The 15,000-nt window shown below is 34.0% G+C and overlaps 2 protein-coding genes across 3 annotated transcripts in view; both read left to right on the plus strand.

The window, feature by feature from the left end:
* The window catches only part of LOC105053410 (probable histone H2A variant 3), a 28,363-nt gene that overhangs the window by 1,428 nt on the left and 11,935 nt on the right, over positions 1-15,000 (plus strand). The window lies entirely within an intron of this gene.
* Positions 12,683-15,000, plus strand: part of LOC140851973 (GDP-mannose 3,5-epimerase 2) — an 8,808-nt gene continuing 6,490 nt past the window's right edge. The window contains exons 1-2 of the mRNA XM_073244483.1: positions 12,683-12,882; positions 14,321-14,737. Coding sequence (XP_073100584.1) covers positions 12,719-12,882; positions 14,321-14,737 — 581 coding nt within the window. The 5' untranslated portion in view covers positions 12,683-12,718. The remainder of the gene's footprint in view (positions 12,883-14,320; positions 14,738-15,000) is intronic.

Raw genomic sequence — 15,000 nt, forward strand, 5'->3', positions numbered from 1 at the left:
ATTTTCAAACCTGTAAAGTGTTGAAACTTAAAATAGTAATAATGCAATAACATGTTTCTTGGACACTATTCCATGGTGTGTTTTTGACATCTACACATCTTTTATGCTTCAAGCAGAGCTCAGTTTCTCATGGACAGTGATTCTCTAATAACACATTCCAATTTTGTTTTACACCATATCAGTATATTTATTCAAAAGTATAACACTTGAAATTCTTCATGCTAAACCATCTAGATTAATTGCAAGCCAGTAGCTAGAAAATATCGATTTCCCAAGTCCATAAGTTTTATAAAACAATAGGGCCAATAAATAATTGGTAGTTTTTGATTTTTTAACGTAGCTACTTTATTCCAGGAAAACAGGTCCATTTTTAGGAGAAAAGAAAGAAGCAAAATCCCTCAAAGGTTATGTTCTTTCATCATCCGGTAATAATATGTGTCACACTTCAGTCTACTTCACATTTGTGCGAATGAACTCAAGTCATCTGTTTACTTGTAGAACAAACTATTGCAATTCTCAAGAACATAAGCTTGTATTAACATTAAAAAATGTATGGTAGCCTAGACTTTCTTCTTGCTCTACTGTAGTATTCCTCAAGTTTAACCTTGATAGCAGTACATTGTGTAACAGTGACACAACTTGCATTGTGCCTTACAATCCACCCGAGATCAGCTTTTTAATGAGAGCATTTTTGTCAGACATGTCCAAGATAATATATTACAAGGAATATTTTTAAAAAAAATAAAGCGAAGCGTCTCCCATCACACTACAGTAACCCAAGTTCTCCTTTTTTTTCAGACCTTTCCAAGATCCTCTGCCAGCCAAAGTCATCACCCTAGTGGCGCGCATAACTAAATCAACCAACGGGTTCTCTTCCTCACTATCACCAATGTAAAAGGATCTCAGAATCAAGAATGTAAATTACGACCAAAATGTAAATTACAACCAAAAAAACAGCTCCACATCAACAAGATTAATGAGAAGAAAAGCAAACAAATGAAAGATTTCTTTAAAAAAAAAGACCAAAATCATGGAGCCAATTCTCGACCCCAAACCCCATCACTCAATAAATCGATTTCTTTGGCTAAAGAAATATCTAAGACGGCTGAATTCTAAACCGTCAGCACATCAAGAAGCAGCACATCTACCTCCCAAGACAACCGCTCTGCTTAAAAACTTTCTTGAAAATTCAAAAAATTACGTAAAAAATAAAAATAATCATTTAGAAATCAGTAGATCCGGAAACAAATCCTCCTGATCTTACCCGATCAACCCGCCCAGGCGCCCACAAACCCGGGATCCATGATATACAATTCCAATATCACAAACCCTAGAATGGACATCAAAATAAAAAGTAAAAGAATTCAAAGCAATCGACCAACAAAAAACAAAAAGCAAGAAATCAGTGGGCAAAAGAGTAATCGGAGCGAACGACCTCAGTTCCAAAAACGGAATGCCCATACCTCGATCCAGTTAAACTCTACCGGTCTCTCCTTCTCTTCCAGCGGAAGACATAGAGGGCGAGAGAGGACAGAGACGAGAGAAAGCTGGCGAGCAAGGAGACGCCTTCGGAGTTCGAAATCCTCACCCTCTTTCTTCGGCCTTTATGTTTATTTAAAGACCGAGAGAAAGAGAGAGGAGAAGCGCTTCAATTTTTTTCCCTTTTTTTTTTCCGCCTCTGCGAGTAGGAGGGCGGAGTGAGGCTCTCCTCTTCGTCCCCTGGTTTTGCCGCCGGATCTCGGTTTGGATTTCGATTTGGGTCCCGAAAAAGGTCAGGGTTTTCCATATATTTACCACGTGACCTGTCCGGGACTACATGTGCCACCCGCGCGCGATCTATTTGCGATGGCAGAATCCACCGTCATTGTTACCTGATTTTAAGCATCGGAACCGTCCGTTTACAGCGTCGTGCGACGGCATCGTTATCCAAAGATATGACGCGTCGAAGAAGAGGAGCAGATGGGATACGTCCGATTTTGACGGTGATTGTTGGCTTTCGCATAGAAGCGTTTGTGGCAATCTTCCGAGAGAGAGTACATGTGTAGTCACGTGGACGCCAGGGAACCACCACTGGCCATTGGGTTGGATCTTGCGTATTAGTCAGGGAAAGGGAAAGGGAACGCATAAGAAGGTGCTGGTTTGGGATGTGTGAGTTGGAATTTCATTGCAGCCAGGGGTAGCACTTTTATCGGTCCACCGGATATCCAATTTGATCCCAGTAGTAGGGTAGATTTTATCGGACTCAATTAAGAGAAAGAATAGATATGAGTTTTTTAAAAAAAAAAAAATTAAAATGAATTCAAATCGAATACAGATAATGACATGCCCACTCCGAATCCATCATGATATATATATACATATAAATATACGGTATATACGTGTGTATGTATAAATATATATATTTATACATATATACGAACATGCATACATACATACATAAATATATAATAAAATATCTCTCTCGTTTAAATAAAATCCTAGTCATCCAGATCCTCACTGCCTCCACCCCACCCCGACACCTAATCCCTAGTGGCAGTCCATCGGGTCCCCACTCTCCCCACCTTGACACCCAAACCCTAGTCATGGCCTGGCAGGGGCTTGATGGTAGACGAAGAGGGTGCTAACGGCAAAGAGAAAGTAAAAAGATCTTACTTATAGTGCTAATGGAGTTTTGGGGGTGGATGAGGAGGATACTAACAGCGAAGAAGAAGAGGGATCGGAATCGTTCACTCAAGGGATGGGGCAAATAGGGTTCTATTAGCTAGATCGAGCATCATCTGCCTATTTGTCGATTGAGGACATCGATGGTATGGGTCTAGGGGCCCAAAGGACCACCAGCTAGATAGCGGAGCAAGAGGGGAGAAAGATGGTGTCGGCTCCAACAAAATCCTAGCCATCGTCTAAGCTTCCCTATTCGGCCACTCCATGCCTCCAAACTCCCATCCAATTGAGACTCCTACAAATCAAAGGAAAGATGAAATAAATTAAAAGATAAGATATTTTCCATATATATTGATTTTTTTTTTCCTTTTGCTTCTTTTTTTATCAAAGATTGGAGGGATTTTTTATCGGGGGGTTTGAGATTTTTTATCAGAAGAAAGACTTCGAGTATACTAGACCTGACCCATCCTTATATCTCTATTTTGCTCGACTCAATCTGAGACAGGTATGGGATGGGTATGGATATGATTTTTTTTTCTAATGAGATGATTACGGATATTGGTTAACTCCATCCATATCCGATCTTTTGCCACCCCTAATCTATTTTATCACCATGTGATTTTGAATGTGTAATGCACATCTAATCTAATATATAATATATATAATATTAAAATAGAGTTCTACATTGGCAGAGCAGTCCATGTACCATGTATATGGACTCTTTGAACATCACATGTTTGAATGGCATTTATTTTATGCGGGCACTGCCTGAGTCATCCATGCATTTTTTTACACCCAATGATTCATATATTTATTTTCTTCCAGTAAGTCTAGTTCTTCTTCATTTTTCTCTTCTCTACCTCTCCGATGCTACCATCCTCATCTCTGATCCCACCCACCAGCTCTAACCATGCAGCCCTCGATACCTACCTCAACTTTGGCATCACCCTCCTTGATGTCTACAACGCCATCACTATCCACATCAACTGCCTCCTGTACCACCCACTTCCTCTGCATTGCCGAGCTCCTATCGCCCCTTAATGCCTTACTCGCTCGTGATGCCATCACCAAATCGGATCCCCCATGGTAAGATCTCTTGCCCACTCTCTTGCGCTCCACCTACTCTCCTCACCTAGCATGATATTTAGATCTCTTGCCCCCGAGATCCCCTCACAATTAGATCTCCATCTTTTGCAAGGCAATCTACGCCATAGAAGTACCTTTAGTGAGAGATCTCATGGGAGCGGAAAGGGAGATCTCACTAGGATCAGCAACTTCAGTGAGTTCTCATGGTGGAGGCTTTCAATAAAGTGGCTGTCGCAGTCTCCAACGAGCTGGGCGAGGGCTTCACTAAGGAAGTGGAGGCGGCGAAGGCTTCATAAGGAGACTGGTGGCTACCATCAATTGGGAGGATGACAATGAGCAAAAGGAAGTTTAAGGGATGCAAATGGTTGGGACAAACATTGTTAATAAATTTTCACTAGTGTATATTTGGAGATGCATTTGTAATTGTTCAAAAATAATTCGATTATAAAAGTAAAATTTGAGTATTTGGCTGCAATCCAAAAATAATTCTATCATATTTGTGGAAATTATTTTTCTTTTTTTTTTTAAATTTACGTGTACTTTCTCAATACCTCTTGTACATCTCTTTTTCTCATTTTATGTCTATCAGAACTTTTTTTTTCTTCAGATTAATCTTCTTTCATCTGCATCTACATTTTTTTTCAGATTATTAATCTCTTCTCATCTCCATCTATGTCCTATTTTTTTAATTTTTAAGATTATTAATCTTATATCATCCCCTATATATGTTCCTTCTAGAATTATTAATCTCCTTTCATCTTTTGATTATTAATCTCTTTTTATTCGACTTTCTTGTCTATCAGACTCTTTCTTTTTCAGATTAATCTCATCTATCTCTATTCACATCTTCGATTAATCTTCTCTTATATCCACCTACATCTAATTTTTTTTGACTTTTACGATTATCTATCTCCTCTCCTCTCTTCATTTTTGTCTATTTTTTTATACTTTTTTTCTTCATATTAACCTCTTCTCATCTTCATCGACATTACATTCTTTTTGTCGACTTTTTTATGTGCCAAGACTCTTTCTTTGATTAATGTCCTCTTCATATCCATCCGTCTAGTGACAGAAAGATAATTTAGAAAAAATAAGAAAGTCAATGGATAACTTTAAAAAAAATATACAAAAAATATATAAAATAATAAATTTTATATCCAAATAATTTTAAAATTATTTTATATATTTATCATTTTTGATTATTTTGTCATTCAAAAGTGGCTTTAGAGTCTGTCAAATTATTTCTACAGTTTCAAAATAGTTTAGGATATGACAATCAAATAAAAAACTACTTTATCTCATAATAGCTTTTGACATCAAAATATGAATTTTATTAAAATTATTTTTTGATCAAAAGCTATAACATCTTGAGATGGATCCAAAGTCTCTAACGTCAAGGGAGAGAAAATTATCCAAGATTTCAGATGGTCTCCACATTATAAATGTGCAAAAGGAGGTGTATGAGCACCATGGCATTTAAATTTAAACAAGCAAATCTTTTTCTATGACCGAAAAGCTCTCGTGAGTGCATAAATATTTTTTTTTTGAATGGGATATATTTGTAATGCAACTTTCCAAGGGCTTGATTTTCCACCATCTAGCGTTTTAGCTCCCTTCCGATTAAATCTATAGATTCGTCTGGTTCATGGAAAATTTTTTTTTTAAAAAAATAATTTTCTAAAAAAATATTTTTTCGAAAATTATTTTTTGACAATAAGATTTTGACATATTTGGTTGATCATAGAAATATAACTTATTGCAAAGTAATTTATGTTTGGTTGAGCACTAATTTTCTTGAAAAAATTATAAAAACACCTATTATATCCTTAATAAATATAAGACCATACTTTTTTACTCCTAAATTTTATATAAATAATAATATTATATTATATTAATATTAATATATTATTAATATATTATAATATAATATTAAATCATAATAATTTATTATATTAATATAATACTAATAAATATTAATATTTTAATATAATAATTTTATTAATATAGATATAAATATAATATTATATAAATATTAATATTAATATATTAATATAAATATTATATTAGTATAAATATTAAAATATAATAAAATTATAATATCAATATAAATATTATGTTATATTCAAATAAATATTAAGATAATATTGATATGGAGACATTGATATATATGACTATTCAATATTTTATCCTAATCATCCATTGATATTTTATAAAATCTTAGCTATGAATCTTAAAAGATATTTTTGAAAAGAAAAAGCATCATCAATTTTCATCTCATGGAAAGTTCTAAAATCTACCTCTCCCATAGGTTTCACTTTTCATGAAATATGAAAAGTATCTTCCTATAATTTTTTTTTTTAATTCTCTCTCTTCTTAAAACTCTAACCAAATAAAAAGTCTCCTTTTCATTTTTTAGAAATTGTATCTTCTCCCCTCCACTTCTCAAGAGCCAATCGAATTGTATACATCTTCTCAAATCTCAATTTTTTTCTCCTCCCCCTCCTCTTTTCCTTATAACTGAAAAATCCTCACAAGCATATAAATATTTTTTATGAATGGGATTATTTAGTCATGCAACTTTTTAAGGGCTTGATTGTCCACCATTTAAGCGATTTAGCTCCTTTCGCACATATATTGTTATAAATCTGTACCTATCTCAATTTTTAAAATTTTTAGTCATCCTTTTTCTTTTTAATACCTTTAAACGATTCAGCTCCCTTCGCACATGTATTGTTATAAATCTGTACCTATCTCAATTTTTAAAATTTTTTGTCATCCCTTCTCTTTTTAATACCTTTAAAATTATAAATATATACCCATCTTAATGCCCAAAGAGGATTATAATCAACTACCAGTGGAGAAACTTGAAAGTGTTGGATGGTGGCCTTCTCGCACGTAACATATTTTTTAGTAAAAAATAATATCTGAAAAAATATTTTATTAAAAATAATAATATATGCATGAATAAGAAAAAAGATATTATTTGTCTGATCGGGCTACTATTTTAAGAGAAAAATAATTGTAAAAATTTATCTTGACAGTCTTTTTGTAATTTAGAAGAAAATAGAAGATGATTATGTAATATGATATTAATACATTAAAAATTAATAAAAGTGATATATTGATAAAATAATATATTAATGCATTAATAGTATGATATTTTATTAAAAAATAATAACTATATCTATAAAAAATAAAAAATTTATATAATAATAATATATATATTATTCTCTAAATACTTATATAATGAGTAAAAATATTAATTTAAAATTATATATTTTTTAAATAAAAAATAAATCTGATGCATTGTGCAGGTAATATACTAGTGATATATTTACTATAGAGAAGCATTTGATAGATAGCTATGATGACATCAACCAATATAGAAACTAATTGATTTGAAGGTGGTGCTCATGAAGTTATTATTACGGGTGCAAATGAGTGATTCCGATCAAATCAAATCTAATTCCGATCTAATCAAATCAAATCATGAGTGATTCCGATCTAATCTAATTCTTTGATCGGATCCTAATATTGAATCTAGACCTGACCTAGTAGAAGATCAGATCAAATTGAATTAGGTCCAAGGTCAAAATTTTTGATCTAATAGGTCATTCGAATCGGGTTGGATCCATTTTAGATAGAACGGAATGGCAATGTCAGAGGGTCTAGATAGAGCCTACAGAACTTAGAGGAGTTTAGAGAACTTACTTTGAGGGTCCCTTAAGCTTGATTTATAAAGGTGAGAGTTAGCATCCATCATGAGCAAATCAAACATTTGTGCTAGCTATTTTTGGTAATAAAATCGTGCATCTTACTCAAAGATCATGCTAGGTTGTCTCACCCAACTGAATTACTTGCACATCTTGCGGTTAAGAAAAAGGTTTGTGATCATCATGAACTATTGTCAGTTGGGAGAAGTTTGAAATTCGAAAGACTCTCAGCATGCCTCTAAGGTCAGCCGCATGGTGGGCTCATATTGATTGGCTTGTGGCTGCTTGACAAACTTATATTGGTTGGTTTGCCATGTCGGCTGTGATCAATTTCGAGATGTATCAAACACATTGGGCGTCAATGGAACAGATTAGTTTGAGGGGATTCTAGATGCTATAGGATAAGAATTAGGGCCCGTGGTTCTGTTGGAGTACATTATATAAGTCCAATATGGGAATGAGTCTTCGTGATATGCTATGTGATGATAATTTGTTTGATTCCCAAATCTCAACTTGTCTCTGGTAGATGGAATGTGACAACAAATTTCAAATAGATTTAAATTCTGGATAGTTACAGCTCTATATCTATAAATAAAGGGATCTAGATAAGAAAAGAGTAATGGCTCATCCTTTGATTTCCACATCCAAGTATAACAAATCTATGCTCTCTCACCTATATAAAGAAGACCAAAAGATCCCTCAAAGATATGTTCTCAAAATGAGAAACTCCCACAGTTCAATACTCTCATGATGAGAAACTCTCAGCCCTCATCCATCATTCTCCTCTTCTTTCTAATTCGAAGTCAGTAGGTCTATGAGCTATCAAGGCTGAGGTGACAGTCAGGACTGAGGTGGAGAAGACTGAAGACGAGGTAAAAGACCAAGGTATGAAAATCGAGGCAGAGCTCTCAAATGTCAAGCTCCTAGAGCTAATCTTAGAAGGCCAAGGTGAGAAGCATAGGGCTAAGCTCCCAAAGGCTAAAATGCCTAAGATCAGGTTGAAAAGGCTGAGATGAAATAATCGACCTGAGAAAGGGAGGTAAAGACCAACTAGAATCAAGCTGACCAAAATAAGGCAATATTCTATACGACTCTTATATTTTCTTTTTACTGTTGTTATTCCAGAGTCCTTCTCAGCTTAGGCATCGAAGGGCGGTCGAAGCCAATCCGATGAGTTTTTTTCTTCTTTTATTTGTAGATTAGTATCTCTTTATGAATTAACCAAGCTCTTTAAGTCATCATAATCGGATAGGATTTTGGCATCAATAGTAATTAATAATTTCATTAGTTCATATGATATGAAGTCTAGGATTGAGATAGAAATACAACATTATCTAAAAGAATCACATTATGGAATTCCTTTTCTTTTCTCTTGATTTGGGTATTTACATCCATAACATATATGACTGATTAACAATTAAGTATTGCATTTGCTGGTTAATTTGCTTAGTTGGGCCATCGAACCGACTAGGTAGAGGTTGGTCTTTGGTTATAGTGATTCTGTTGGGTTCGTCTATGGCCCAAAGCTTGTGGCCTAAATCAAATGTGTGCTTCGTTAGGTCTTTGCAAGCATGGATTGAGTGACCCAAGTACATGCTAGATCTTTACCAAAAAAAAAAAAAAAAGTACATGCCAGATAACTAACTACCAACAACTTTGCCCAACGAAAATTATGTATTATATACGATCATCATATAAAAATACTGAAAAACATGTATGTTATTTCTTAAAAAAAGAATGTTAGTTTATAATTTTAAAATAGAAAATATTTTATAGAATAATAATGATTGTTAATATCACTTATAAAGTGCTCCTATTAAAAAAATTGAAAAGTCTTCTGCAAGAAAAAAAATCTAGCTCATATTTCTTCTTTCCATCCAATATTATCATATCATTATTTGTGAAATGGAGAATATTTGTCAACCTGATCTTAATATTGTCCAAAGTACTTGACGATGGTATCGTCCAAAATGCTTTACCTTGGTGCCAGCCGAGGTGTCATTCTGATCCGATCAAGCATCGGAGAAAAGCCATATATCTCCTGTTGAAATCCGTTTAAGGATAATTAATATCCATTAAAAACATAATCATAATCTGTCGGGCTATTATTATATCATTGGTACAATAGTGCGTAATGCGTGAATCGTTACTCAGCAGTTATTGTACGTCCTGTTAATCTCCACAATAGACATCAATCTCATCTTATATAAAGAAGAGATCAAAGGATCCCCAAATAAGTTCTTCTCTCCACTCTCTCCTTCTGAAAACTCTTACCTCGGAAGGTATCCCATCAGATAAGTTTTGGTAAGGAGACTTCTTTTGTCTCATTTCAAGTCGGCTGGTATTATTGAGTGAGCCTCCACCTGAGTTCACTCTTCAGTGTTCCATTCTTCAAATCAACTCTCCACCTCAAGGTGCAACCCACCCCATCTTTTTGTCCAAGTCATCTGCCGACTCTCGACTTTCTGGTCCAACTCGTGCGGCAGCAATTTCCTTCGTTTCAACGTCCTTTTTTTAACTCCCTCCATCTCCGATTTTGGCCGCTTGACTTCATGGGATTCCACAAATTTCTTCCGCGGACTCGGATCCCGTTTAGTTTTGAGGGTATCCAAACCGAGCACGGTGTCTCCGATAGCAGCACCTTTGGATGGAACCTCGGAGTCTCTCTCATCAGAGAATCCAAAGGCCAATGGAGACTCTTGAAACACGTTTTCTTTGCTTTGAGAAAGCGAATTGCGACCAAAGAGAGTGGACCCCACCACGAGTGGGGAATGGACCGCCGGAGATGGGGCCCACCAGCATATCGGTGACAACGCGTCGTTTGGATTCATTGCGGCGTCCAGAGCCAGCCCTCAAGCACACCCGCTGCTGGCCCAGCCCATGTAATTTCAGGAGTCTCATGAGTCATGACTTAATTTTATCCCATATTTGATTTGACAAATATATTTTTATTTTACTCATATATTTTACCATGATAAATTTTATATTTTTATTTCATAGACAATTATAATATTTTTTCCTTTTTGTGTTGGATATATATATTTTTTTAATTTTACTTTACATGCTACATTGCACTTGATTATTAAAGAGTAATTTGGGCATAATTTTTATATAATTAACTTAATATGTAGAATTCACGTGACCAAGTAACCGAAAGGTCGAAAGAGCTACGGTATCATAATATTAGATACCAAAAGATATTTATGTGATAAGAAAGAGTAACAGTGGTGTTGCATTTACATACCAAACATAGGATTTAGTTGATCATGGAGTTATCAAATAAGCAGTTTTGCACTTGATATGATCTTTTCGCTCTTTTATTAGTTTATTTGTATTATGATTACATGTAATGATATCAATGGTTCCATGCAATAGGTTTTTTTGGATATTTGATGCTAAATAATTTATTGCAATGTCAACTATTTCGTAGAATAACCAATGGCTAAATATTCTAAATTGAATAAATTATGATTGTTTGTATCACTGGGAGAGCGAATTACAATGGGATTGCCGCATTTGTGCTGCGTGGACCAAATGAGGTGTCACCATCAGCTGTCCATTCTAGTCTAACAAAGTCCATACAAAAATATAAAAATAAATTATCTTGACCTTTCTCAAGATTTGGGATAATTACGTATAATCCCATCAAACTAAGAATGCACGTGGATCAGGTTGACTCATGATCCAATCTGATGTGACCTGCATAGACCAACTCTAACTATCATAATGGATCCGTAGAGTTGGATTGGATTTTAAAATTGAATATGTTCTATTTTTTAGGTCGGATATGAGTTTACTGAATCCTGACTCGATCCATGAGATTTTTAAGTTGATTTGGATCTTAAGATAAATGATTCGATCCAATTTAAATCCAATATGAAATCTGAATACTCACCCAAATAATGGCATCTCCAAACTCAATCTAAATCTCTTTGAAGCTCTCATAATTTTATATTTTACTATTGAATTATGGGCAATATAGATGAAACAATGAAATCACTAGTAGTCTATATATACCAGCATGTTAAATATTATCCTAAAAACTGTAAATATAGCTTCAATACATAATACTTGATCTCGAAACTTAGAGTAGGATAATTTTTCAAAATTTTTAGATTAAAAAATAATCGAAAGGTATAATTATCAACATAATGACCAACTGTACATAAAAAATAGTAACATATCTTGTTTACTTTCATTTATATTTATTAATTTATATTATTTTAAGATTTTTGTACTCTACCATTCCAATATAATTTAGTAAGGCAACTAGGTTCTAACATATTATATTTCATAGTCATGCAATCCAAACTTCAAGAAAGTTAATTCAATCCACATCAACTATTTCTATTATGCCACCATGAGTCATCATCACTTTAAACTGATTTTTGAGCCTCCACTCATTTTTATAATATATAAATTTATTACCTTTGATCTATAGATTGCCGCCACAAGATTAACCTCACACTTTCTTTTCTTGAAAAGGATAGATTTCAATGAAACTAGCAATCGTCTAATTTGATGATCTTACGATGTTAATCGATAAGAGAATCATATTTTTTGTTCTCAAATTTTTCTTTATACCAATATCCCAATCTAAGTACCAAGCTAAAATTCTCATGAAAAAAAATGATTGAAACTCATATTGAGCTAAAAAATCATTGTCACTATTAAGACAATTCTACGTTGACTCATATCCGATCCAAACACATATCGAATCCATATTTCATAAATTGGGCTGAATTATATATAGACTGGATCCGATCCAATCCAAATGACTCATAAGAAATTTGATCATAGATCTAACTCGACTCGATATAATATCTATTGATTGGGTTTGGATTCAATATTCAGATTCGATTAAATAATCGGATTGGATAGGGTCATGATCCGATCTAATCCGATTTATTTACACTCTTACGTTAATATTTTGAAAATATACATGCAACCCAATCAAAAAAAATTAAAATTTAAAAAATAAAATTATTAAAATAAAAATATAAGATATTTCAAGATTCAAATATATTAGACAGTGATGATACTAATAAATTATTAATTTATTTAATAAAAAAATATTAGTAGGAGTTTAATAAAAATGGAGTCGTGGGGTATATATTCTGGAAATGTCGGAAAGGAATCTGTAATTACCTTAAATGTTGAGGGAGGAAGTGATTTTTTGTTTAAAAATAAAAAAAACCCTAAAAGTCTGACTTTGGAGAGAGAAGAGGAGAGAGAATATAATAATAAATATTTGGAGAATGCAAAAAGGCTGCCATTTAAACATTTTTTATATATTTTTATTACTTAAACCGCACACATATAAAGGCCAGAAGAGAGGGCTGAGGGGCTCCAGGTGCCTTAGATCCCTGTGCGCCGCTGTCTGTCGTCCCCAGCTCTCTGTATTCCACTCCATCTCTCGAAGGTAAGGCGGTTTCGACCTCTCTAGGTTTCAATGCATTGAAGAGGAGATTTCGTGACGATGGGTTTATTTGTTGACAAAGATCAAAATGGTTTTTTTTCCAATTTCTTTTTTTTTTTTAATTCTTTCCCATGTTTAGGATTGGGGAATCTAAGGAGTCTTCGTGTTTGGTAGAATGAGAATGTAAAGATTTGATTTTGGTTTTTCCTGTTGTTTTTTTTATTATATTTTTTTTATCTCGGTTTTGAATTTTGGGCTGGGTTAGTCTTTGGTGGCATTATAAATTGATTTTTTTAGAGCTAAATGGTTAGTTGTGTCTGTGTTTTTTTTTTTTGAGGGGGTGGGTGGCAACTGAGAAAAAAATCGAAAAAGGGGGAAGAGACTTTAGAAAAACACGTGTGCATTGGGAGAAGATTTAGGTTGGTATTTTCCATGAATTTCTCATAAAATTTGTTTGTGTCGGTTTAAATTATTGGGCTGCTAAACGGTTAATGCTCTGTTTCTTTCTTTTTTGTTTTCTCTGGTTGATACCGAGAGAAAGTCCCAAACCTCTGTTTTTTTTTTTTGAATTTGGGTAATATTTCTTTTTCTTGTTTTAAAATTCTTTATGTTTTTCTAAGATATAGGTTGGAAATTCTCTGTTAGATTTTCCCTGAAATCCATTGATCATATTTAATAGAAAAGTTAATCATTCTTTCTCCTCCCATGCTATATATCTCTCTCTTATTTATTTATTTTTTGGCGCTAAAGCTGTATTTTGATGACCTTGCATGTTCTGTACTTGTGCATGATCTGCGTTAAGAATGACTGGGACTTCTATCCTTTCCCACTGAACATATCCTCTGATTGATTTATCATCTAATTTGTTGTTTATATAATATGTATTATGTTGTTTGTTACTTTGACTAGAAATTAGATGATAGTTGCATGAATGGCAAAAACTGATTTTGAGTATTTATTGAATTTATTTCTAATTTGATTTGGATTTGGTGGGTGATTTGTTTCTTTATGATTCAGGTGGTTTTGTTAATTGGTTCGAGTCTATAATTGGTTCATGATGCATGGAGTGTGCTTTACTTTATGATATATGATATGGCTCCTAATGTAAAAAGATATAATTGGCATTTTTGTTTCTCCTGTCGAAATTTACTCTGGTTTTGCTATGAGGCTTGCATAAGCTCATGTCGTATTAGTTAACTCTGCTTTTATTTCATTCTTATTCTTCGATACAATTCTTATATGGACTTGTTGCATATATTTTTGCTAGTACACTTTGCTCTACTAAAGCAGCTCAATTTGGAATTCTTACATACTTGGCTTCTTTCATAATTTTAAGTTGGTTATACTCAAATTGCCTTCGCATCTTCCCATTTGTATATGTGGCTTTCTGAGAACTTTATATGAGCTTCCTTTGGAAATTTCTTATTCACATATGGTGCAGAATGGGTAGTTCTGGTAATAATGGAAGTATCTATGGGGAATACACCTATGCAAACTTGGAGAGGGAGCCATACTGGCCTTCTGAGAAGCTACGCATCTCCATCACAGGAGCTGGAGGCTTCATTGCTTCCCACATTGCAAGGCGTCTGAAGAGTGAGGGGCATTACATTATTGCCTCTGACTGGAAGAAGAATGAGCACATGACTGAGGATATGTTCTGCCATGAGTTCCACCTTGTTGATTTAAGGGTCATGGACAACTGCTTGAAGGTCACTTCTGGTGTGGACCATGTATTTAATCTTGCTGCTGATATGGGAGGGATGGGTTTTATTCAGTCGAACCATTCTGTGATCATGTACAATAACACCATGATTAGTTTCAACATGCTTGAAGCTGCAAGGATTAATGGCGTGAAAAGGTATATGATTTTTGTAATTCCTGTTGACTTTTTATAGGTATTAGAATTCTAAGTTTAGGTGTTAAAAATTTTCCTTTTTTCTGGCCATGCATGGAAACTGCAGTATTGCCCGAGTTTACAAATGGCACACCATGCAAGGAAATCCGGTTTCAGAAATTGAACTATGTCTTCTCCACTAAAAGAATGGGTTTTATAAGAATTCAATATTTCTGTGATCTACACATAAAAGTTCAAAGCACTATCAAAAACAATATTTAGTTAAA

This window comes from Elaeis guineensis, chromosome 10, assembly GCF_000442705.2.
Source record: "Elaeis guineensis isolate ETL-2024a chromosome 10, EG11, whole genome shotgun sequence".
In the NCBI taxonomy this organism is placed as follows: Eukaryota; Viridiplantae; Streptophyta; class Magnoliopsida; order Arecales; family Arecaceae; genus Elaeis; species Elaeis guineensis.